Source organism: Terrapene carolina, unplaced genomic scaffold (genome assembly GCF_002925995.2).
Source record: "Terrapene carolina triunguis isolate 2854851 unplaced genomic scaffold, T_m_triunguis-2.0 Scaffold782, whole genome shotgun sequence".
NCBI classification, from domain to species: domain Eukaryota; kingdom Metazoa; phylum Chordata; order Testudines; family Emydidae; genus Terrapene; species Terrapene triunguis.
Window position 1 is genome coordinate 997,116 of NW_020665133.1, and position 27,466 is coordinate 1,024,581.

Below are 27,466 nucleotides of genomic sequence, written 5' to 3' on the forward strand. Positions count from 1 at the left end.
ACTAACTAGAGAATCAGACTACTAAGAAGAGTTGTACAACTAAGGCTAGAAATGCTACAGCAGAGCTGGAGCACGAAGTTCCGACTACCTTCACTGGCGGCAAGAAGGAACTGAGGGTGGGGGGCGTGCACAGATCCCCTTATAGCGTGATATAGAGGCGCCACTCCAGGGGTCGCAGCGGTGCTCCCCCACTACGGGTACTGCTAAGGGAAAAACTTCCAGCACCGGTGCACGTGGCGAGCACGCACACCTACTGTGGAATACACAGGAGTAATCACTCGAAGAAGTAAAATGGATAGAGTACCCATTGTGAACAATCTCTAGGATCCATTGTTCCGATGTTATGCATTCCCAGGTGCTGCAGAATGCTGCCAACCGGTGGCCAAATGGTGGATAGCCGTGGTTGGCTGCAGCAGTTGTGGGGAGTCTATCGATGCCTTGACCAACACGTCAAAATTGGAGATTGGATGTAGACACCTGGGACGAGACACGTTGCGGGCCAGATGGTTTACACCTTGAAAATGTATTCTTTCTTCCTCTGCAGCTTGTACTAGCATTGAGCTGGATATTGGGAGGTGTGTGGTTTGTGCTAGGGCTCTGGACTAAACTTCCTCTTTTGTCCTAGTGTATAGATACCCAGCGAATGAAGAGTGGCTCAAGAATCCTTTAGGGTGTGAAGAAAGGCACCAATATTTTCTGCAAAGAGTTTAGCGTCTTCAAAGGGAAGGTCTTTGACGGTTGACTGTACCTCCTTCAGGAAGCCCAAGAGATGGAGCCATAAAACACGTCGCATCACCACAGCCATGGAGATGGATGTGGCCCTTGTGTTGGTTGCATTGAGGGCAGATTGTAACGTTGTTTTTGCTATTAACTGTCCCTCTTGAATAATGGCCTTAAATTGGTTGCGATGTGACTCAGGCAGCAGCTCAGTAAAATCAGCTTAGAATAATTTACATAATCATATTTCACCATCAGGGCTTGGTAGTTGGTGATTCGAAACTGAAGCATGGCTGAGGAGTATACCTTCTTTCCGAAAAGGTCCAAACACTTCCAGTCTCTATCATAGGGAGTGGACCTCATCAGGTACTGACAGCCATGGGAATTAACAGCGTCCACCACAATGGAATTGGGTGGAGGGTGGGAGATGAGGAACTCAGTCTCCCACGCTGGGACATAATATTTTTTGTCCACCCGTTTGCAATTAGGTACCACGAGTGCTGGGGTCTGCTTGATAGTCCTTGGCGGGTCCAGAATGGCCTTGTTAATGGATAGGGAGATCTCTGAGGAAGAGGATGAGTGCACTGACTAGCATCGAGGCGGGTCAGGAAGGGAGACAGTGCATGCATGGGCCAATGGGACACTGCTACGGAAGTTCTCTGATCTGCAGTGCAGGGACACAAGCACACCTACAGTGGAGAACCCATAGGGACACTACTCGAAGAACCACCACTGTTTCTACTCTGGGATATTCAGCTTGGAAGAAAGAGAGTTCTCTATTTTTCTTTTGTTATTTAGCTATTTCTCTATTTTAATCTATAGGTGAGTGTAGCATTCATGAAAATAAAGTGCTAACAGTGCTGGCTGAAGAAAGAAAATGGGAGAAAGAGTTATGCAGGCTTTCTCCACATGACAGTGCCAATTTAAATGAAACTTGATTGGCAATATCCTGGACCCCAACTGAACAGAAATTGCCATTTACATTTAACTGTGTTAAATTTTGTGAGTTTTTAATGGGTACAAATGGGAACCAGAATGAAATTAAACTCAATTCTAATTGGGACATGAGTGAGGATTCAAACCTGGATCTCAAGGGGCAAAAGGATCCTTCACAACTCCCATACACCAGCTCTGCTTGGTTAACTCATACACAGCCCCCCCGAGATCTTGGTGAGAACAAATGTTAAGAGTTTGCACACATGGAAGTCTGACATGATAATACCAATGTTGGACTGGCGAAGGGTCACCTTATAAGAGCACAAAGTTAATACAGTACTTCAGTTAGACAATTCATGTGAAGTTGTTTAAAACTGGGTATTCAAGTAAAGGGTAACATTAGCACAGAATTCACACTTTGTCAATACACTTTTTTGCAAGCTCACGAATTCTGCATTCCAGGAATCACAAGATAAAGGGGCAGCAGACAGGCAGCTAAAGGCCAAAGTATCTCTTGGGATAGGCAAAGTGTTTCTGCATACCTGGCCGGCACAAATCCCCATGCTGTTCTTTTTCGCTGGCATACACCTCCATACACCAAGCATGGTATGCAAATGAAAAAAGGTCCTCTATCTTCGAAGGAGGGCGAATGGCATTGTTCAGTCGCTTAAGCCACTCTTGACATTGCTCAAAGGTAGAGAACTGACACCTGTCCCAGAACCAAACATAATTTATTAATTTTCATGCAGAGATATCAGGTCATAAAATGTGATGAGTGATTAACCTCTGTGCAAACCAGAGATGAGAATAAACTGTTCTTTCTATTTCAGTTGCTGTTGTGTAAACTGTAATGGATAGTAAAAATAATTATTCAGATAGTAATGTAATTATCCTAGGGAGTTGTCCTTCCCCCATAACCTTATATCTTTTGTATTTGCCTATGATTTGGCTCTCTGAATTTCCACAGGGACAATAACCAGGGAAAAATTCATCATCATTGTAAAGAAAATGGTCTGTGATTCTTGCTAACATCATACTGAAAGATATATCAAACATGAAGTCAAATTAAACCATATGTATAGATAGAGCCCTACCAAATTCATGGTCCATTTTGGTCAATTTCATGGTCATAGGATTTAAAAATAGCAAATTTCATTATTTCAGCTATTTAAATCTGAAATTTCACAGTGTTGTAATTGTAGGGGTCCTGACCCAAAAAGGAGGTGTGTGTGGTGGGGGGGGGGGGTGCTTCAAGGTTATTGTAGAGGGGGTTGCGGTACTGCTACCCTTGCTTCTATGCTGCTGTTACTAGTGGCGCTGCCTTCAGAGCTGGGCAGTTGGAGAGCAGCGGCTGCTGGCCAGGAGCCAAGTTCTGAAGGCAGAACCGCCGCCAACAGTGGCGCAGAAGTAAGCATGGCATGGTATGGTATTGCCACCCTTACTTCTGCACTGCTGCCTGCAAAGCTGGGCCTTCAGCCAGCAGCTGCCACTCTCTGGCTGCCCACCTCTGAAGGCAGCAGCACAGAAGTAAGGGTGGCATGGTATGGCATTGCCACCCTTACTTTTGCGCCGCTGCTGGCGCAGCACTGCCTTCAGAGCTGGGCGCCCAGCCAACAGCCGCCGCTCTCTGGCTTCCCAGCCCAGAAGGCAGTGCAGAAGGGTGGCAATACCGCAACCCCCCTAAAATAACCTGGCTAACCCCCTGCAACTTCCTTTTGGGTCAGGACCCCCAGTTTGAGAAATGCTGGTCTCCCCCGTGAAATCTGTATAGTATAGGGCAGGGGTAGGCAACCTATGGCACGTGTGCCAAAGGCGGCACGCGAGCTGATTTTCAGTGGCACTCACACTGCCCGGCTCTGGCCACCGGTCCCGGGGGGCTCTGCATTTTAAATTTAATTTTAAATGAAGCTTCTTAAACATTTTAAAAACCTTGTTTACTTTACATACAACAATAGTTTAGTTATATATTAATAGACTTAGAGAAAGAGACCTTCTAAAAACGTTAAAATGTATTACTGGCACGCGAAACCTTAAATTAGAGTGAATAAATGACGACTCGGCACACCACTTCTGAAAGGTTGCAGACCCCTGGTATAGGGTAAAAGCACACAAAAGACCAGATTTCACGGTCTGTGACGTGTTTTTCATGGCTGTGAATTTGGTAGGGCCCGATGTATAAAGAGCATAATTTTGGAATTATTAAATAAACCAGTATTATCTTGTCCTAGTTGCTCGGGCCCTGATTCATTAAGGTACTTATGCACATGTCTAAACTCATGAGTAGTCCCATTCAATGAGCCTACTCACATACTCAAAGTAAGGAATGTGTTTAAAGTATCTTGCTGAATCAGGGCCTCAAAAGGGAGTCAAAACAGAAATACATAACATAAACTGCAATCTATTAATGTGTATCCCTACAAACAAAAACACATTTTCTGATCAGATACAGAGTAAATACTGTATTCCATTTGAACAATGAACTTACTTCAAACCAAGGTGGACAAGTCACAGTGTCTGTAGTCCTACACCTCCCTCAAATGCTAAACTGTTTCTTCTCTTACTAATATTTTACCAGAGGGCAAGTATAAACAATGCTTCTTTCATTTGAGCTTTGTTTTCACATTACAGCAGGAAAGAAACAGTAATGGAAGACTAATTAGAGTATCCTGAACACAAGAGCCACTAGTCTGCAAAATAATATTCTATAATTACAACAGTAGCTTAGCATTTCCAAATTGGTACCTGTTCACTATGGCATAGGACTCAGAACAAGCATGGTGAAATAAGGGTTTGCCCAAATTTGTACAAATTTATTAAGGAGTTTACAGTTATAAACAGGTGGCCCCAGAGTACATAAATAAAATTTACTCTTAGGATTAAAACATGCAAACTATATTTTTCATGAGGAAAATAGTCTTTTCATTTGTAATTATAATGTTTAAATGAAACTAGTGGTGGGGTGATTAGTACCAATTTTATCTGAATGTCATCCAGATAATACTCCGGTTGCACTGATGGTTAAACACAGCAGTTGTGTCCCCTAAATTAATTAAGGTCTTGACTTTGCAGATTCTGAGTCCTGCATTCTGTAGAGACATTCATATAAAATTGGTACTAATCACCCCATCACTAGTTTCATTTCAACATTATAATTACAAATTAAAAGACTGTATTTTTCCCATGAAAAATATAGTTTGCATGTTTTAAACCCTTCCCTTTTTTAACCCTGCATGCATTTGGTACATCAGGTCTAGAGCACACTGCCTTCTACTGGCTCAGTGCATGAAAGCATATTTCAGAACTTTGTTTTGAAGCCTTTCCAAAAACAGTCCAAGGAAAGAAAATAAAATATAGCAAGTTATAATTTTTGGAGCTATCGTTTCTGAAGGGAATTTTGTAGGGAGAGTGAAACCAATTTTCCTAATGCAGGCTAAATAGCTAGTATTGACTCTACAACTGAGAGAAAAGTCAAATACATGCGATCTAGAGAGAAAAGCTAAATCTGAAAACATTAAGAGCTACAGGTTAAAGAGAAAGTTAAATATATAATTCAAGCTGAACAACCAACTATGACCTACAAAATCAAATCAGTCCTCAACACAATGCTATGGCCCAGGAAGCAGTTGGCATGTTACATTTTCTGCGTCCAACATGTGGGGGCTGGTGCTATTCCACTCAGGGCCGGCTTTAGGCTGATTCCCCCGAATCGGGTCCCGCACCTAAGAGGGCCCCGCGCCCTAAAGAAGAGCACCTAACTTAGGTGCCTTTCTAATTTTTACTCACCCGGCGGCGGTCCGGGTCTTCGGCAGCACTTTGGCGGCGGGCCCTTCACTCGCTCCGGGTCTTTGGCGGCATTTCGGCGGCGGGTCCTTCAATGCCGCGGAAGACCCGGAGCAAGTGAAGGACCTGCTGCCGAAGTACCGCCGAAGACCCGGACCGCCGCTGGGTATTCGAATCGGGACCCGCACTTCCTAAAGCCGGCCCTGATTCCACTGTACAAAAAGTACTGCTAGCAAATGTTTAATTGAAAGATATGTTCCCTTGTCATTAATTAACGCTTAGAAGCCAGTATTAATTTATCCTATTGAAGCCTGGGAAATAGACCTCAGAGAAGCACAAAGTCTCTGGGGCTCCCTGGCTACACTGGCGGTGGTGGAGAGAGTAATTTACTACCTCTTTTTCAATTATATAGCTCTATTTTGCTGCACTGACCAATGAGTGAGTGTGGAGGGGGGCGGGGGGTGAGGGAAGGAGGGTGGAGCCATGGATCTGCCTCATCCCTATACCCTCTCTTCCCATTTCTCCCCCATATCTCCACAAGTGCTGGAAGTGTAACTGTGACTAACTCTCACATGGCCTACACAAGGGGAGCAGTCCTTACTCCTTCCCTCATCCTTGCACAGCAGCACAAAGGTGCAGCAGTCTCGAGTCCCAGATAGCCAGTTTAGGATCTAATGCTTTTGTCTAAGAAGCTGTATGATTTATTGATTTGTGTCTAGTTTTGTATCTTGGTGAGACCATTGTTACACTGGGGAAAACCACATGAAACTGAAATTAATTTCAAAATAATCTTAAAAAATGTATTGCTCAATAGGGCTAGAACATCTCTACGACCAAAGCTATTTGGCTGATCAATTTCCAGCATAGTAAAGATTTCTAAAAAATATATTGTACTACAAGAATGCAGACCCAGTAACCACCATCCTCCTTCCTAAAATGTTCAGCTACAGTACACAGCAAGAACAGAAGGAATCTTTTGGAGAAAGCATGTGCACAAAAAGTGGGGGTGGGGAGGTGGAAGAGAGGGGACATTTCCCCTAAAATGCTGCAGCCATCCATAATTTGAAGAAGTGCAAGGTTACCTTGCTTAGATTTCATACTTTCCTGGATGAAGCAACCCTTCCACCTGCAAAGTAGTTTGTACATACCTGATAACTTTGCAGTCTTTGCAAGTCAAATGAAGTTGAAATATATCTCGGCATTCAACACTTTCTATAAGCTGTAATGGAACCTGTAATTAAAAAGATTAAATGACCTTATTCCAAAACACACTGGCACTGCAGTTTCTCAGCATGTCCCATAGACACTTATTAGAGTGCTCTTTGGAGAAAGAGAGCTATAAATATAATTAAATCAATAGTTCTGATGCAGTGTATTGCTGTATATGAGATAATTCCTTACTCCATTGTTTCTCAGCTGAGAAACCATATAAGACCACATGACACTAGCTGAGACCACAGGTTATATCATGGTGAAGACTAAAGGATAGGGAGTATATGTGAAGGCATGGGTGCTAGCCTGGGGCTCAGGAGACTCCCTGCCCTGCCACAGACTTCCTGTGCGACCCTGGGAAAGTCACTTAGTCTCAGTGATTCAGCTCCCCACCTGTAAAATGGAGAGAATAGCATTTCTCTACCCTATGGATGGTGTAAGGATAAATACATAAAAGATTGTGAGGCACTCAGATAACATAGTTAGGGGGACTTTAAAAGTACCATAGATAGACAAATGTTTTATGTTGCTGTCACGGTTGCTTTTAAAATAATAAATCTCTTCCAATCATTCTCCCATTGACTTTAGCATGCAAGTCAGAAGGATTATCATGAAGGTTACATATAATAAATGAAGAGATGGGGATATTTGATGGGAAAACCCTGTTTCGTTCTAAATTGGAGTAGTTTTTCTAAGTCCTCCCTTTTTGACCAGATAGCCTCATTTATAATTAATTATTTGTAAAACACCATGAACCTGCATGGCATTTTACAAACAAATATGAGATTACAATCTAGGTGCCAAAAGAGTGTTTACAATCCAGGTGATTTCCCCTTTTCAGACAATCTGTCCATCTCTGTATCTGTTCATCCCTTCCTTCACCACTCTCCTTCCAAACCTAATCTTACATAGACAATCCTTCCTCACTGAATGCCCTATGCCCCTTACATTGCTTCCTGTCTCCTCTTCCTACCCTCCAGACCCTGACCACTCATTACTACTCCTCCTTCCTCAGTCTCCAAGACCAACTCTACACTATTTCTTGCCTCTTTCTTTCAAAATCATCCATCAGTTCTACTCCCTTCCAATCCACCTTTTCTCCAGCAACAAGTCTCTTCCCTTTTGACAAGCCTTATTTAGTAACTCAGCCTTCCACATTTCTTTCTGAGCAATTTGTCATCCTTTCTTCCAGGCAACCCTTCATATCAATTTCATTTCCTTCTCTTTCGGTACAATCCATCCTCTAGTCTTTGTCCACCTTCATTTCCTCTTCAGCCCCTCTTCCCATCCTTTATTACTCGCCCTATAAAACTCTTCCCTGCCAAATTATCTTTCCTTATTCTCCCATCCTTTCTCACAGATGACCTTTCGTTTCCATCAAGCTCTCTTTTTTCATGCTGAAGCACACTGCAAATCAGATTCACTCAGTGCAGTTAGTCTACTCTTCAAAGAGCCGTAAGTTATATTTGCAGGCAGTACAACATACAATAGTGTCTATCTAAATATAGCAGCAGAGAAGCAACTTTTTAAAAAAACAGCCATGCATTGTTATCAAAGCCCAACAATGTCACAGTATAGAGGGTATCGCAGCATCATGCTCTCGCAGTATCTTAGTTTCTCAACTGTCTCTGCTATAGTTCGTTATCTCCCTTCAAACATTAGCAACACTTTAGAACTCTGGAAAACATTATCAAAATTAAATAAAGTTTCTCCCAAATTTCTGAATTCCTGAAGCTGACTGTGGCTTAATGGCAACATTATGTCTGGGGAAAAAGAATAGTAATACATAAATACGATGGGGAAAATCTGAAAACATCAACTGGCCCAACTGAGATTCATGTAATAATTAAAACTACAAAATAATTCCCACTCAGCCAGTATTACTTCATAGAATCATTGAAATGTAGGGCTGAAAGGGACCTTGATACGTCATTAAGTCCAGCCCCCTGTGCCAAGGTAGGACCTAGTAAACCTAAATCTGATAGATGTTCACCAAACCTGTGCTTAAAAACCTCCAGGCATGGGGATTCTACAACCTCCCTGGGAAGCATATTCCAGTGTTTAACTACCCTTACAGTTAGAAAGTTCTTAATATCTAACCTAAATCTCCCTTGCTGCAGATTAAGCCCATTACTTCTTGTCCTACTACTTTCTGACGGGAAAACAAAGGGAAGCCACAAGAGCGGTCATGCGACTCTCCTCAACAGTATGTTTCGGGTGCCCAGGGCAACCATCAGAGAGGTAAATCACTGTGGGGCAGGAGGCAGGACTGGGGAAGACCCAGCTGGTGGTTCCTATCCTGTGCCCGGCTCAGCTGGTAGTGTGGACTGGGGAGGACGGGACTTCCTCTTCCCCTGCACAGCATCCAGGGCCAGGCCAGACCCACCCCCAGATTTCTCCCCCAGCTGCAGGAAGCTCTGCAAACTCCCTCCCTCCCACCACCCCGCTTCCTGCACCCATTGCTCCTCAGCTGCAGGGTGTGGAATCCCTGAACAGGTAGCTGCTCCCCCATCTGCCCAACCCCCGTGCATCCAGACCCCCTCATACCCAGACCCTCCCACTGAGCCTCAGCCCCCCATACTCAGAACCCCCCCGATGAGCCCCACTCCCTCTGCACCTGGACCACACCAATGAGCCACCCACACCCGGATCCCCACCTCACCGAGCCCCAACCAGTTGTACCTGGATCCCCACCCCACTGTGTCCCACTCCCCCAGCATCTGGACCCCCCACACCCCGACACCCCCCCACTGAGCCCCAAACTCATTCACCTAGACCTCCCTGCAGAGTCCCATTACCATTGCACACAAAATCCCCCAACAAGCCCCTGTGCATCCAGATCCCCTCCACACCCAGATTGCCCCACATGTGGATCCCCCCACACAGAACCCTCTCAACCCACACGTGGATCCCCCACACTAAGTCTCTCCACACTTGGATCTTGCCTTGCTGAGCCTGCCTGCCCATACCTGGTGCACCTGGCATGGAGAGGCAGGGCCCTGAGGTGTTTCTGGGGTAGGCGTGGTCCTTGGGTTGGGTCCTCACCACTGAGTCTGTGTCCCCGTGGGGGGGGGGAGGAGGAGAAGGAGGAGCTGCACAGTGATCTCCCACCTCTGTGCAGCCAGTGGCCTGTGTTCCCCAGTGCCATGCTGGAGCCTCCACATTTATTTGACAAATAAAATTTGCAGAATTTTAAAATATTGTGTGCAGAATTTTTATTTTTTTTGTAGCAGGATTTTTAATTTTTTGGCACAGAATGCCCTCGGGAGTAATAGTTTCAGCCTTTCCTTAAAAAAATTAAATCAAGAGATATCAGCCTGGGAATTCAAGTTTTGATGTGCACTCAAAGTGCCATTGTTGAATTTACTAATGATCCCTTGGATGAATATAAATCAACACTTTTGACAGTCATAGTTTCATCAGGTTATGTGTGGTCTGCTGGGCCTTTTCTTTTTCCACTTAAAACCCCATGTTCCTATTGCTATGGTGATCTATCAATTTATCCAGTGAAAGGACTCATGCATACAGCCCTTCTCTGCTGTGTTGCAAGGTGAGCATCATCAACACAATTTTTTTCTGGTCAAAGCACAGGTGCAGCAAGTGATCTAGAAGCATTGTGCTACTTACTGAGATTTCACAAGCATCAGATTGACAGACAGTCTATTGAATTGTAAACAAAAAAACAAGATTAAGATAAAAGCCAAAGACTGGATTTGGGTATTTTTAACTGGATTCTCTCTTCTCCACACAGCTGCCCCTTGCAAAAGTCCAAGAATTGGCATGCATACTGCATTCGCTGGAAGGCCACTTCTTCAGCTGCTGCATGGGAACAACTCTCACTTCCTTCAATAGGAGTTGCTTGCATGCAGCAGCTGTGGAATCAGGCTCTGGGAATTCATTCCATTTGAGAATACTGCATCCAACACAACATGCTACAAGCGGGTACTTTTGTAAGAGGTCCTGTCTCATACACAGAAGTATTTTTCTTCAGTGAGGTGGGAAGGTTGTTATCTCATTCAGAGTACCAACATCTAATTTAGGATATTAAGTCTTACACAAATTGGAATGTACGAGTCACAGGTGGTGGCCCCTTAAAGGGAGATGGGCCATAGTCCACCTGTGACAAGCTTATCTCTCATCATATGGCTGGTGGGTCAGAGGACCCAATCAGGCCTGTGGTAAATAAAGAAGAGGCTGGGGAGAGAAGGGGCTGTATGTGGGTGTTGGTAGATGCTTGTAGATGCTGCAGGGACTAATAAGGCTGCTGCCGGGCACTGAGTCAGCGGGAGAGACTCTGCTGGGGAAGGAGGCCTGTGGAGAAGGCAGACAGGGTCAAATGACAGGTAAGAAGTGCTCAGAGAGAAAGAAGGCGGACCCTCTAGAAGGAGGGGTTATGCCCAGCATGGGACATGGGTGAAAAAAAGGAACTTTAAAAAGACTGACCCTCTCTGAGACTGCGACAGAAAAAACTTAATTTTTGTGTTTATTTTATGTTAATAAACCTGACCCCCAAAAAGGGGCATTGAATGGATACAAGCCTTTGTAGAGTTATTGAGGAACCTGAGTAAAGGGGAAACAGAGGCAGAGTGCTGCAGAGCCACACTTGGCCAACAGGTGGTGCTACAGGGTAAGTGCACTCCCTGTTACATATTGAGCTGGTGTCTTCCCCCACGGCAGGAGTACTTCTCCATCTGCTAACATCCACCTGCAGCCCCTTTGCTCTCCCAGCCTCTTCCTTATCTATTGCAGGTCTGATTGGGTCTCCTGACCCACCAGTTACATGACCTACATCCTGAAGAGAGGAGTGAAGCTTGTCAACGGTAGGATTAGGGCCTTAAGGGACCAGCCACCCTCTGACAGTATGATATGCTCAAAATTAAAATAAAGCTTACACAATTGGTAAACCTCCAAGTTATGAAAAGCCCCTTCCTATGGTTAACCAGTTCTTTTTTAAAGAGCAATTCTGATTTAAAGAAACAATGGAGATAAGTAGGGTCAACAGTTCACAGCACACTTTCAAATTATAGATGCACCATTTGTGCAGATCATAGAATATCAAGGTTGGAAGGGACCTCAGGAAGTCATCTAGTCCAACCCACTGCTCAAAGCAGGGCCAATCCCCAGACACATTTTTGCCCATATCCCTAAGTGGTCACCTCAAGGATTAAACTCACAACCCTGGGTTTAGCAGTCCAATGCTCAAACTACTGAGCTATCCCTATCTTCTATAGCTGAAGTGCTTACTGTCCCAAACTACGACACTAAAAATGGTGCCTAATCATTGCATTCATCTTCTATCCTCCATGTTAAGTCCTTTCTACCTAGAGCACTAGGTTAGCAGAGAAGATCAAATTCTGTTGCAGAAGAATAAGCATTCTAGTCTATCTCTTATATCATCAACATAAATGTCATCTGAATTCTTATGATTAATGATGATATATGAAGTAGAACTAACATCACTTGAGGAATCAGGTGGAGTCTGCAGTTTTGACTGGCAGTAAACTGTTGTAACTTGTAAACTGAACCGACCGGATAGAAAACTCACTGAGGCACAATAAATATGGAAATACCAACATAATTTTGTAGACTCATTTCTGATCATAAACAGTGAGGTTTTGGTTTAAAAACAAACTGTCAGTGCTGATCATCCTCATCATCAAGGAAAATCCCAAAACGACATAGCCTCATTACATCGAGCGCCACCTGGATCACACTCTTAACTCGGTCCTTAAGCCGGTCTGGCTGGATATTCAGTCTATATCCATCACTGGTGATCTTATCATGCCACCAAAGCTTTTGGCACCCACATGACAGCCAATTGTGTAGTGGCATTCATGAAAACTGCTAAACTGACAGTCTTTGCAAATGAAATCCTGTATTTATCCAGAGACAGGCAGGGGCAATGCAAGCATTTACACATGCCCTGATCCAGTGGCCAATTCTAGGGACAAACTCTTCGTTTGTAAGGGGTTCAGTCCTTGGCTTCTCTGCTGAGATGCTAAACTGATGTCTCGCTGTGGTAACACATTTTATAACAAGGTCAGCAAGCAGCCTGCTAGGAAATGATCAGACTACCCACCAATTTTGCATGCCACAAGACAGCTATCAGATGATAATTTTCAGACACTACCAGTGTGTGCTAGAATTAAACTGGTGACCTAGAGGTGAAAGCCTTTATCTACTTTCTATTATCAATCCCATAAACCACTCAGACCCTCAATTTTATTTTAACGTAGTGACAATCTAAGTTCCCTCTAAGCTGCGTGGTCAGGTGGCCGTCCAGCAGGCTATCAAGTGCCGCGCACTTCAGGTGTCCCACCCCCCATTGCAGTGCTGCTCCTGCCCTTTGCCTTGGAGCCCCTGACCAGCTGCTCCCAGGAGCCTCTGCTTGCTGTGCAGAGCAGGGGGAAGGAGGGACTGATGTCAGGGTGTCCCCCTCCCCTGTACTCCCTCTCCCCAGAGCGTGGGGGGACACGACAGGGCAACCCAGAGGACAACCCAGAGATCCAGGTACACACCAAGGGAAGGGTAGGAAGTAGCCCAGGGACATCTGACTATGGTCCCTGGGGTGGCAGACAACCCACCTTTGACCAGGAGGCCTGTGGGAGTCTACAATCTGCCAGAGATCCTTGATTTATTTGGAGGGTTAATTAAAAAACTCCGGAGGTGGCCCCCAATAAGGCCCCAGGATTGCCAGTCTCCATAGAAACAGGTTGAGAATATGCCTGCATGAGGTGGGCAATAGGGTGGTACAAAGCGAGCCACAGGCGTTTCCCTCGCCCCACTGCCAGTTGGAAGCCAGGGCGAGAAGCCCTGGCGGCTTTGCCCATCCCTCTCCACCCCTCTGCTCCTGGTTGGGAGCCAGGGGAGAATGGACCATGCTCTCAGCTGGAAGTCGGGCAGCCTTGTCAATTTCACAGCTCGAGACGTCTGCCTGGCTGAGGGGGAGCGGGCTGGGAAGGAAATGAGGGCAGCTGGACCTTGCTCCCTGGGGGCAAGACCTTGGGTGCCTTCCCACACTCTGAGCGAGGAAAGGGGAGGGGAAAAGCCGTGGGGGGCTTCCCCAACCTCCAGCAGGGAACAGGGTAGGAGGGGGGAAGCCCGCCGGGATCCCGGGACCCTGTGAGGCAGCCAGGCTCCCAGCAGGGAGCTGTCTGCAGAGCTGAGAGACCTGGATCTCAGCTCCCCACACTGTCCTTCTTAGGTTGGTGAAAGCGCTCCCTGGTGAGGATGCGTACCACCGATCCAAGGAGGGTAGTGTGGACATGAACCACTGCAGTAATTAGGTTGACTAATAAGAACATAAGAACGGCCGTACCGGGTCAGACCAAAGGTCCATCTAGCCCAGTATCCTGTCTACCGACAGTGGCCAATGCCAGGTGCCCCAGAGGGAGTGGACCTAACAGGCAATGATCAAGTGATCTCTCTCCTGCCATCCATCTCCATCCTCTGACAAACAGAGGCTAGGGACACCATTCCTTACCCATCCTGGCTAATAGCCATTAATGGACTTAACCACCATGAATTTATCCAGTTCTCTTTTAAACGCTGTTATAGTCCTAGCCTTCACAACCTCCTCAGGTAAGGAGTTCCACAAGTTGACTGTGCGCTGCGTGAAGAAGAACTTCCTTGTATTTGTTTTAAACCTGCTGCCTATTAATTTCATTTGGTGACCCCTAGTTCTTGTATTATGGGAATAAGTAAATAACTTTTCCTTATCCACTTTCTCCACATCACTCATGATTTTATATACCTCTTTCATATCCCCTCTTAGTCTCCTCTTTTCCAAGCTGAAGAGTCCTAGCCTCTTTAATCTCTCCTCATATGGGACCCGTTCCAAATCCCTAATAATTTTAGTTGCCCTTTTCTGAACCTTTTCTAGTGCCAAGTATCAGAGGGGTAGCCGTGTTAGTCTGAATTTGTAAAAAGCAACAGAGGGTCCTGTGGCACCTTCTGTTAGTCTTAAAGGTGCCACAGGACCCTCTGTTGCTTTTTCTAGTGCCAGTATATCTTTTTTGAGTTGAGGAGACCACATCTGTACGCAGTATTCGAGATGAGGGCGTACTATTGATTTATATAAGGGCAATAATATATTCCCAGTCTTATTTTCTATCCCCTTTTTAATGATTCCTAATATCCTGTTTGCTTTTTTGACCGCCTCTGCACACAGCGTGGACATCTTCAGAGAACTATCCATGATGACTCCAAGATCTTTTTCCTGACTCGTTGTAGCTAAATTAGCCCCCATCATATTGTATGTATAGTTGGGGTTATTTTTTCCAATGTGCATTACTTTGCATTTATCCACCTTAAATTTCATTTGCCATTTTGTTGCCCAATCACTTAGTTTTGTGACATCTTTTTGAAGTTCTTCACAGTCTGTTTTGATCTTAACTATCTTGAGCAGTTTAGTATCATCTGCAAACTTTGCCACCTCACTGTTTACCCCTTTCTCCAGATCATTTATGAATAAGTTGAATTGGATTGGTCCGAGGACTGACCCTTGGGGAACACCACTAGTTACCCCTCTCCATTCTGAGAATTTACCATTAATTCCTACCCTTTGTTCCCTGTCTTTTAACCAGTTCTCAGTCCATGAAAGGACCTTCCCTTTTATCCCATGACAGCTTAATTTACGTAAGAGCCTTTGGTGAGGGACCTTGTCAAAGGCTTTCTGGAAATCTAAGTACACTATGTCCACTGGATCCCCCTGGTCCACATGTTTGTTGACCCCTTCCAAGAACTCTAATAGATTAGTAAGACACGATTTCCCTTTACAGAAACCATGTTGACTATTGCTCAACAGTTTATGTTTTTCCTATGTGTCTGACAATTTTATTCTTAACTATTGTTTCGACTAATTTGCCCGGTCCTGACGTTAGACTTACCGGTCTGTAATTGCCGGGATCACCTCTAGAGCCCTTTTTAAATATTGGTGTTACATTAGCTAACTTTCAGTCATTGGGTACAGAAGCCGATTTAAAGGACAGGTTACAAACCTTAGTTAATAGTTCCGCAACTTCACATTTGAGTTCTTTCAGAACTCTTGGGTGAATGCCATCTGGTCCAGGTGACTTGTTAATGTTGAGTTTATCAAATAATTCCAAAACCTCCTCTAGTGACACTTCAATCTGTGACAGTTCCTCAGATTTGTCACCTACAAAAGCCGGCTCAGGTTTGGAAACCTCCCTAACATCCTCAGCCGTGAAGACTGAAGCAAAGAATCCATTTAGTTTCTCCGCAATGACTTTATCGTCTTTAAGCGCTCCTTTTGTATCTCGATCATCAAAGGGCCCCACTGGTTGTTTAGCAGGCTTCCTGCTTCTGATGTACTTAAAAAAACATTTTGCTATTACCTTTGGAGTTTTTGGCTAGCCGTTCTTCAAACTCCTCTTTGGCTTTTCTTATTACATTCTTGCACTTAATTTGGCTGTGTTTATGCTCCTTTCTATTTGCCTCACTAGGATTTGATTTCCACTTTTTAAAGGAAGTCTTTTTATCTCTCACTGCTTCTTTTACATGGTGGTTAAGCCACGGTGGCTCTTTTTTAGTTCTTTTACTGTGTTTCTTAATTTGGGGTATACATTGAAGTTGGGCCTCTATTATGGTGTCTTTAAAAAGCGCCCATGCAGCTTGCAGGGATTTCACTTTAATCACTGTAACTTTTAACTTCTGTTTAACTAATCCCCTCATTTTTGCATAGTTCCCCCTTTTGAAATTAAATGCCACAGTGTTGGGCTGTTGAGATGTTCTTCCCACCACAGGAATGTTGAATGCTATTGTATTATGGTCACTATTTCCAAGCGGTCCTGTTATAGTTACTTCTTAGACCAGCTCCTGCGCTCCACTCAGGACTAAATCTAGAGTTGCCTCTCCCCTTGTGGGTTCCCGTACCAGCTACACCATGAAGCAGTCATTTAAAGTATCGAGAAATTTTATCTCTGCATTTCGTCCTGAAGTGAAATGTTCCCAGTCAATATGGGGATAATTGAAATCCCCCACTATTATTGGGTTCTTAATTTTGATAGCCTCTCTAATTTCCCTTAGCATTTCATCATCACTATCACTGTCCTGGTCAGGTGGTCTATAATATATCCCTAATGTTATATTCTTATTAGAGCATGAAATTTCTATCCATAGAGATTCTATGGAACATGTGGATTCACTTAAGATTTTTACTTCATTTGATTCTACATTTTCTTTCACATATAGTGCCACTCCCCCCCGCACGACCTGTTCTGTCCTTCCGATATATTTTGTACCCCGGAATGATTGTGTCCCATTGATTGTCCTCAGTCCACCAGGTTTCTGTGATGCCTATTATATCAATATCCTCCTTTATCACAAGGCACTCTAGTTCACCCATCTTATTATTTAGACTTCTAGCATTTGTGTACAAGCACTTTAAAAACTTGTCACTGTTTATTTGTCTGCCCTTTTCTGATGTGTCAGATTCTTTTTTATGTGAATGTGGCCCTTACATTATCCTCTTCCATCCTCTGCTTCTGACTATAACCTGGAGATTCTCTATCATTAGACTCTCCCCTAAGAGAAGTCTCTGTCCGATCCACATGCTCCTCTGCAGCAGTCGGCTTTCCCCCCATCTCCTAGTTTAAAAACTGCTCTACAACCTTTTTAATGTTTAGTGCCAGCAGTCTGGTTCCTCTTTGGTTTAGGTGGAGCCCATCTCTCCTGTATAGGCTCCCCCATCCCAAAAGTTTCCCCAGTTCCTAATGAATGTAAACCCCTCCTCTCTACACCATCGTCTCATCCACGCATTGAGACTCTGAAGCTCTGCCTGCCTACCTGGCCCTGTGCATGGAATTGGGAGCATTTCTGAGAATGCCACCATAGAGGTCCTGGATTTCAGTCTCTTCCCTTGCAGCCTAAATTTGGCCTCCAGGACATCTCTCCTACCCTTCCCTATGTCATTGGTACCTACATGTACCACGACCACCAGCTCCTCCCCAGCACTACACATAAGTCTGTCTAGATGCCTCGAGAGATCCGCAACCTTCGCACCAGGCAGGCAAGTCACCATACGGTTCTCCCGGTCATCACAAACCCAGCTATCTACGTTTCTAATGATCGAATCTCCCATTACTAACACCTGCCTTTTCCTAGCAACTGGAGTTCCCTCCCCCGGAGAGGTAACCTCAGTGCGAGAGGCAACCCCAGCACCATCTGGAAGGAGGGTCCCAACTATGGGAAGGTTTCCCTCTGCTCCCGTTAACTGCTCTGCTTCCCTGGGCCTTTCATCCTCCTCAACAGCACAGGGGCTGTCTGACCGGAGGTGGGACAATTCTACAGTGTCCCGGAAAGCCTCATCAGCATACCTCTCTGCCTCCCTTAGCTCCTCCAGTTCCGCTACCCTGGCCTCCAAAGTCCGTACGTGGTCTCTGAGGGCCAGGAGCTCCTTGCACCGAATGCACACATACGCCACCCGCCCACAGGGCAGGTAATCATACATGCTGCACTCAGTGCAATAAACTGGATAGCCCCCACTCTGCAGCTGGGCTTCTGCCTGCATTGTCTCCCAGTTAATGAAAGGGTTGTTTAAAGCAAGAAGTTTTGAATGTAGTTTGGTTTATAGGTTTTAAGGGGAATAAAGGGAAACAGAACCGGCAAGGGACCCTCGCTCCCTTCCCACTCCCCTTCCAAACTCCCTTGTGAAACTCCCTTTTAGCAGCCCCTGTTAGCAAAGCAGCAGCCTCTGTTCGCAAAGCCAGTGAAGCCATTCTGTACCACCACCAACAGAATCTAGCCACAAAGCTAGCTTATGTGACCCCAGGAGGGTTATTCAGTGTCAGGGAATCCTCTGCAGTGTAGCTCCTATGTCACTCCTCCCTTTCTGCTGCCAGCACAGAGGAGAGAGGGTGGCTTGGTGGAAGCAAAAGGGGTGCAGTTGAGGCTTTTCTATGTCTTGCTGATCCCTGGCCATCATTCTGCTCCTTGTGGGTTATTAACAGCTGTAGCAACTTAGAGCATCCCAAAGGTTGCTCCTAGTTTACATTAAAAGATTGGCTCCAAAATGAAAAATAAACTTTACACTAACTTTGTGCACATGCACACTCATACATCTCTGTCTTGCGTGCTCCTTAGCTGCAACTGAAGATCTGACCCTTATTGCAAATTTTTGCCCTTATAGTGAGGAAAATATACTAAACCCAGAAAAACAAAGAGACACTTTCCCCCAAAACCCTCGCACTGCTATTTTTAGCACATGGACAGAGTACATGGATGGAAGTTACGCTAGTCTGACAAATATACCAGTATAATTTCTCACGTCCACAATTCATGAACTAAAAAAATTTACACGATCAATTATAATTATGTCTTTGGAGTAGTTTTTAAAAATCCACAAATCATATGTACATTATTAGAGCTATTATAATCTACCTAGTATAATATGTATTTGCATGAAGCTTTAGTTTTAGAATACTGGTAAAAAGTTTCATGCAAATGATAAAAAAAAAATTAAGTAACATTACTGGCTCTGCCACAAACTGATAAAAGAAACACTCGACGTTAAGACTGACATACCATCATAAAATAAAGCTAACATACCATCAAGAACCAAAGTTATGTATCCAAAAAATACAGCAGATGTCCCAGATTACTTTGTGACATGTACTACAATTAACTGAGTGGAGGACAATTGTCGAACTTATGTTTGAATTTCTTTGTTTTTTTGTCAGCACTAAAATAACATTACTACTTATGCTGTTTAACAACCATCTCAGCAATGGGCATTTCCTGATTAGCTCGCAGCAGTCGATGACATTAGCTCCGAACAGGCAATCTTCAGGAAATGTCTAGGGAGGTGGTTCATAAATTAAGCATTTTGATACTTTTATTTAATTTGCTGGTTTTGTTTTATCACAAGTGTGCAATGTGTATACTTCTGTACTGTGTGCAAAGTACCAGGTAGTTCTATATAATTAATGGCTGATATTTTAGCCAGTCAGACTACACAGATTATTTGTCAGCATTATATTTAGTAACTTAAAAGACTGCACAAAAGCTATGTAAATCACGTTTTATATTGTCAGAACCTGGACACACATGACAAAATTTTCAAAAATGGGTGCCTAAAGTTAGGCTCCTAAATAGGATTTGGAAAGATGTTGAGCATCCATAGTTCTACTGATGTCAACAGAAACTGCTGAGTGCTCAGCACCTCTGAAAATTAGGCTTCTTATTATAGTAACTAAGTATGAATTTGCTCTCTGTAGAGAATGCTCTTGCCATCCTAACCTGTTTTATCCCCTTCAGGTAACCTAAAGAGAAGGTTCATTGTACCCTTCATTCTGAATTCCCATATTATTATTAATCATGGTTAAGGCTAAGATTTTGGCACGGGTATTTTTAATAAAACTCATGGACAGGATGCGGACAAAGAACAATAAATCATGGAAATATACACAGTAATGCAGTATTCACTACATCAGTACTGAAGTCCAAGCCCCGCTGCCCAGGGCTGAAGCCAAAGTCCAAGCCCCACAGGGCTCAAGCCCAACCTCTGCAGCCCAGAGCCATACAGGGCTGAATTATTAGGATTTTCAATAGAATCATAGAATATCAGGGTTGGAAGGAACCCTCAGGAGGTCATCTAATCCAACCCCCTGCTCAAAGCAGGATCAATCCCCAACTAAATCATCCCAGCCAGGCCTTTGTCAAGCCGGGCCTTAAAAACCTGTAAGGATGGAGCTTCCACCACCTTCCTAGGTAACCCATTCCAGTGCTTCACCACCCTTCCAGTGAAATAGTGTTTCCTAATATCCAACCTAGACCTCCCCCACTGCAACTTGAGACCATTGCTCCTTGTTCTGTCATCTGCCACCACTGAGAACAGCCGAGCTCCATCCTCTTTGGAACCCCCCTTCAGGTAGTTGAAGGCTATCAAATCCCTCCTCACTCATCTGCAGACTAAATAAGCCCAGTTCCCTCAGCCTCTCCTCGTAAGCCATGTGCCCCAGCCCCCTAATCCTTTTCATTGCCCTCCACTGGACTCTCTCCAATTTGTCCACATCCTTTCTGTAGTGGGGGGCCCAAAACTGGACGCAGTACTCCAGGTGTGGCCTGACCAGTGCCGAATAGAGGGGAATAATCACTTCCCTCGATCTGCTGGCAATGCTCCTAGTACTGCAGCCCAATATGCTGTTAGCCTTCTTGGCAACAAGGGCACACTGTTGACTCATATCCAGTTTCTCATCTATTGTATTCCCCAGGTCCTTTTCTGCAGAACTGCCGCTTAGCCAGTCAGTCTCCAGCCTGTAGCAGTGCATACAGCCATTATCTCTGTGACAGATTTGTAGCCTTAATAACTGTTATTACGATGGTGCCTAAAGACCAATCAAGAATAGGGCTCACTGTGCTAGGCACTATGCAAACACAGAATAGCAGACAGCCTCTGCCCCAAAGAGCTAGCCATCTAAATAGACAAGATATACACAGGAGTGGAAGGGTTATAACACATAAGCAGAGTGAACAATATCTGAATTCATTCAGAATGCCTGTATCATGGCGGTAGTATGAATGAAACTTACATTCACAACAGACTCCTTGAATTTGATGTGCAGTCTGTAATTAGAAAGTGCAATAATGGCATCCTCTGCTCGTCCCACATACTCTGTGCTCTCACCATGAAGTTCAAGGAAAGGGACCTTCAGAACAGAAGGAGAAAGAAGCCCTTTAGAAAACATGAGCTACAAATGTATACCTGCTTACAAATATCCACTCAAGCTGTTCATGCACACTCCCTAAGGGGGGTTTGAAACACTGCATGGTATGTGTGAGGCTGTTACAACTGGCAGTGAAGCCAGTTACGATTTTGTGCAGATGTCCATTGTAGCCTTATTTTAACATTCACAATTGTCTCATAACGATCTCCTTTGGGGCTCAAAACGTCCATGCTTGATGTCAGCCAAAGGTGAAATATTTTTGGAAGTTTGAGCAAAATCCCTTGAGATATCTGAGTTATGAAAGAACTAAAACTATGTATCATTTTTTAGATGCAATTCTGCTCTGAAAAGAGACAATATAAAAATAGTACTCAATGAAACTGCTCCCTGTGTATATTCACAGTCCTATCTGCTTACTTAGGGTCACAAAAGTTTTGTTCTTGTTAACTGTGCAGAACCAATATAGCTAAGAGAAATATTTCATTCCTTCTTGTACACCAGCAAATGCGCTGTTTACTAAGCTCCAATCAATTACATTGGCACAAACCCATCAGACAATGGGACTATGCAGCATGCAATTTGACCTGAAGAACCTTTATTATTAGTGATGATGACCAAGAAGGAAAACTCAGCTTGATTCTCAGATCTCAAATTGAACTTGCAGGACTGGCAGCCAGAAAAAGAACAGCTGTCCTATAGTAACTACGGTTCTCGAGATGTTCATTGTCCACATGGACTGCACTTCTAACATAGTGAATGCCAGTGAAATGAGGTAGGATCAGAGGCTAAAATAGGGAAAGAACAAGTTAAAAATTACTTAGACAAGTTAGATGTCTTCAAGTTACCAGGGCCTGATGAAATACATCCTAGAATACTCAAGGAGCTGACTGAGGAGATATCTGAGCCATTAGCGATTATCTTTTGAAAAGTCATGGAAGACGGGAGACGTTCCAGAAGACTGGAAAAGGTCAAATATAGTGCCAATCTATAAAAAGGGAAAGAAGGACAACCCGGGGAATTACAGACCAGTCAGTTTAGCTTCTGAACCCGGAAAGATAATGGAGCAAATAATTAAGAAATCAATTTGCAAACATCTAGAAGATAATAAGGTGATAAGTAACAGTCAGCATGGATTTGTCAAGAACAAATCATGTCAAACCAAACTGATAGCTTTCTTTGACAGGGTAACAAGCCTTGTGGATAGGGGGGAAGTGTTAGACGTGTTATATCTTGACTTTAGTAAAGCTTTTGATACTGTCTCGCATAATCTTCTCATAAACAAACTAGGGAAATGCAACCTAGATGGAGCTACTATAAGGTGGGTGCATAACTGGTTGGAAAACTATTCCCAGAGAGTAATCGTCAGTGGTTCACAGTCATGCTGCAAGGACATAATGAGTGGGGTCCCGCGGGGATCAGTTCTGGGTCTGGTTCTGTTCAATATCTTCATCAATGATTTAGATAATGGCATAGAGAGCACACTGATAAAGTTTGCAGAGGATACCAAGCTGGGAGGGGTAGCAAGTGCTTTGGAGGATAGGATTAAAATTCAAAATTATCTGGACAAACTGGATAAATAGTCTGAAATAAATAAGATGAAATTCAATGAGGACAAATGCAAAGTACTCCAGTTAAGAAGGAACAATCAGTTGCACACATACAAAATGGGAAATGACCTCCCAGGAAGGAGTACGGCGGAAAGGGATGTCGGGATCATAGTGGACCACAAGCTAAATATGAGTAGGGTGAGCAGACGTCCCGATTTTATAGGGAAAGTCCCGATATTTGGGGCTTTTTTTTATATGGGCTCCTATTACCCCCCACCTCCTGTCCCGATTTTTCACACTTGATATCTGGTCACCCTAAATATGAGTCAACAGTGTAACACTGTTGCAAAAAAAGCGAACATCATTCTGGCATGCATTAGCAGGAGTGTGGTAAGCAAGACACGAGAAGTAATTCTTCCGCTCTACTCTGTGCTGATTAGGCCTCAACTGGAGTACTGTGTCCAGTTCTGGGTGCCACCTTTCAAGAAAGATGTGGACAAATTGGAGAAAGTCCAGAGAAGAGCAACAAAAATGATTAAAGGTCTAGAAAACATGACCTCTGAGGGAAGATTGAAAAAATCTTTGTTTAGTCTGGAAAAGAAAAGACTGAGGCCTGGTCTACACTACGAGTTTATATCGCATTTAGCAGCGTTAAATCAAATTAACCATGCACCCATCCACACAACGAAGCCATTTACTTCGACATAAAGGGCTCTTAAAATCAATTTCTGTACTCCTCCCCGACGAGGGGATTAGCACTGAAATCGATATTGCCAGTTCAAATTAAGATTAGTGTAGACGCAATTCGACGGTATTGGCCTCCGGGAGCTATCCCAGAGTACAGCATTGTGACAGCTCTGGACAGCACTTTCAACTCAGATGCACTGGCCAGGTGTACAGGAAAAGCCCCGCGAACTTTTGAATCTCATTTCCTGTTTGGCCAGTCGAGCTCATCAGCACAGGTGACCATGCAGAGCTCATCAGCACAGGTAACCATGCAGTCCGAGAATCGAAAAAGAGCTCCAGCATGGACCGTACGGGAGGTACTGGATCTGATCACTGTATGGGAGACGATTCCATGCTATCAGAACTACATTCCAAAAGACGAAATGCCAATACATTTGAAAAAATCTCAAAGGGCATGATGGAGAGAGGCCACAACAGGGACTCAACACAGTGCCGCGTGAAAGTTAAGGAGCTAAGACAAGCGTACCAGAAAACCAAAGAATCAAACGGATGCTCCGGGGCAGAGCCGCAGACATGCCGCTTCTACGCTGTGCTGCATGCAATTCTAGGGGGGGCCGCCACCACTACCCCACCCCTGACCGTGGATTCCGAGGAGGGGGTACTCTCAGCCATGCCTGAGGATTTTGCGGACGGGGAAGAAGAGGACGACGAGCTTGAGGAGAGCACACAGCACTCCGTTCTCCCCAACAGCCAGGATCTTTTTCTCACCCTGACTGAAATACCCTCCCAAGGCGGTATCCTGGACCATGAAGCCATAGAAGAGACCTCTGGTGAGTGTACCTTTGTATATATAATACATGGTTTAAAAGCAAGCGTTTTTTAATGATTAATTTGCCCTGAGGACTTGGGATGCATTCGCGGCCAGTACAGCTACTGGAAAAGTCTGTTAATGTGTCTGAGGATGGAGCGAAAATCCTCCAGGAACATCTCCATGAAGCTCTCCTGGAGGTACTCTAAAAGCCTTTGCAGAAGGTTTCTGGGGAGAGCAGCCTTATTCCGTCCTCCATGGTAGGACATTTTACCATGCCATGCTAGTAGCAGGTAATCTGGTATCATTGCATGACAAAGCCTGGCAGCATATGGTCCCGGTGTTTGCTGGCATTCAAGCAACATCCGTTCTTTCTCTCTCTGTGTTATCCTCAGGAGAGTGATATCATTCATGGTAACTTGGTTGAAATACAGGAATTTAATGAAGGGGACAGAGGTGGCCGTTCCTACTGGGCTGTTTGCCAGTGGCTGAAAAGAAATCCTCCCCGCAGTTAGCCAAGCGGGGGGGGAGGGGGCGGGTAGCTGTTCGCGTTTGGCTAGCAGGGATCTTCCCTGATACCAGCCATGCGGTGGGGGGAGGGGTAAAGCGATCATCCCAGAGAACTGGATGGGGGGGGGCAGGGGGTTAGTTTGGTTTCTGCTGCTGCATGTTAACACAAAAACCGCAGCACACAATGGGCTTTGCTTGGTATGGGAAAGGAGGGCGCTGCTTTTATGAAGGCTGCAGAAGCCGAAAGACTATGGCTTACCATGGCCGCCTGCAAGCCAAATTCTGTTGCCCGGCCCTGCGTCTGTGATCTCTAACACCAAAGCCGCAGGCACGCAATATAAGATGCAAAATGCAACCTTGTACCGAAATCACATGTGCTATGTAATGTGAATAGTGTTCACCGTGAAAGAGTATACCCATTGTTCTGTAAAATGTATATCTTTAAATACTCTCACTTTTTTCCCTCCCGCAGCTGCAAATTTTTCAAGCCTCCCTCCTCCGTCCCGAAGGCTATCTCAGATAAGGCGGCAAAAAAAAAACGCACGCGCGATGAAATGTTCTCTGAGATCATGCAGTCGACCCGCAATGAAAGAGCTCATCTGAATGTGTGGAAGGACACAGAATCACAGTACAGGAAAGCGGCCAATGAACGTGAGGACAGGAGGGACGAACGTGAGGACAGGAGGGACGATCGAGATGAGAGGTGGCGGCAGGAAGATCAGAGGAGGCAGGATGCAACGCTGGGGCTACTGCCGGATCAAACGGACATGCTCTGGCGTCTGGTGGAGCTTCAGGAACGGCAGCAGGATCACAGAGTGCCGCTGCAGCCCCTGTTTAACCGCCCTCTCCCCTCCCCAAGTTCCATAGCCTCCTCATCCAGACGCCCAAGAACGCGGGGGGGAAGGCTCCGGGCACCCAACCACTTCATCCCAGTGGACAGCCCAAGCAACAGAAGGCTGTCATTCAACAAGTTTTGAACTGGCCTTTTCCTTCCCTCCTCCCCTCCTCCCACAACCCACCCGGGCTACCTTGTCAGTTATCTCCCTATTTTTATAATCAATTAATAAAGAATACATGATTTTTAAATGATAGTGACTTTATTTCCTTTGCAAGCAAGTGTGATCGAAGGGGGGAGGGTGGGTGGCTTACAGGGAATGAATCAACCAAGGGGGCAGGTTTTCATCAAGGAGAAACAAACAGAACTGTCACACCATAGCCTGGCCAGTCATGAAACTGGTTTTCAAAGCTTCTCTGATGCGCACCACGCCCTGTGCTCTTCTAATCGCCCTGGTGTCTGGCTGCGCGTAATCAGCGGCCAGGCGATATGCCTCAACCTAAACGTCTCCCCCTTACTCTCACAGAGATTGTGGAACACACAGCAAGCAGCAATAACAATGGGAATGTTGGTTTCGTTGAGGTCTGAGCGAGTCAGTAAAGTGCGCCAGCGACCCTTTAAATGTCCAAATGCACATTCTACCACCATTCTGCACTTGCTCAGCCTATAGTTGAACAGCTCCTGACTACTGTCCAGGCTGCCTGTGTATGGCTTCATGAGCCATGGCATTAAGGGGTAGGCTGGGTCCCCAAGGATAACTATAGGCATGTCAACATCCCCAACAGTTATTGTCTGGTCTGGGAAGTAAATCCCTTGCTGCAGCCATTTAAACAGACTAGTGTTCCTGAAGACGCTAGCGTCATGAAACCTTCTCGGCCATCCCACGTTGATGTTGGTCCCTTGTGATCCACCAGTGCTTGCAGCACCATTGAAAAGTACTCCTTTCGGTGCCAAGATAGGGATATGGGTTCCGTCTATCAACCCACCACAGTTAGGGAATCCCATTGCAGCAAAGCCCATCCACTATGGCCTGCACATTTCCCAGAGTCACTACCCTTGATATCGGCAGCTCTTTGATTGTGTTGGCTACTTGGATCACAGCAGCCCCCACAGTAGATTTGCCCACTCCAAATTGATTCCCAACTGACCGGTAGCAGTCAGGCGTTGCAAGCTTCCACAGGGCTATCGCCACTCGCTTCTCAACTGTGAGGGATGCTGTCATCTTGGTATTCTGGCGCTTCAGGGCAGGGGAAAGCAAGTCACAAAGTTCCATGAAAGTGCCCTTACGCATGCGAAAGTTTTGCAGCCACTGGGAATCGTCCCACACCTGCAACACTATGCGGTCCCACCAGTCTGTGCTTGTTTCCCAGGCCCAGAATCGGCGTTCCACGGCATGAACCTGCCCCATTAACACCATGATCTCCAAAGCGCCGGGGCCCGCGCTTTGAGAGAATTCTTTGTCCATGTACTCATCAGTCTCGTCACTGCGCTGCCATCGCCTCCTCCTCGCCTGGTTTTTCAGGTTCTGGTTCTGCATAAACTGCACGATAATGAGTGAGGTGTTTACAATGTTCATGACTGCTGCGTTGAGATAAGCGGGCTCCATGCTTGCTGTGGTATGGCATCTGCACTGAAAAAAGGCACGAAACGATTGTCTGCCGTTGGTCTGACGGATGGAGGGGCGACTGACGACATGGCTTACAGGGAATTAAAATCAACAAAGGGGGTGGCTTTGCATCAAGGAGAAACA

General features: G+C 45.1%; 1 protein-coding gene across 8 annotated transcripts in view; it reads right to left on the reverse strand.

The window, feature by feature from the left end:
- Window positions 1-27,466, reverse strand: part of MTMR3 (myotubularin related protein 3) — a 216,075-nt gene that overhangs the window by 69,196 nt on the left and 119,413 nt on the right. For 7 of the 8 annotated variants that reach the window (XM_029913661.1, XM_026660441.2, XM_026660439.2 and 4 more), the window contains exons 4-6: window positions 21,195-21,311; window positions 6,582-6,664; window positions 2,196-2,362 (exon numbers count right to left, since the gene is read on the reverse strand). In XM_029913661.1, coding sequence (XP_029769521.1) covers window positions 2,196-2,362; window positions 6,582-6,664; window positions 21,195-21,311 — 367 coding nt within the window. The remainder of the gene's footprint in view (window positions 1-2,195; window positions 2,363-6,581; window positions 6,665-21,194; window positions 21,312-27,466) is intronic. The other variant, XM_026660440.2, reaches the window with a different exon arrangement.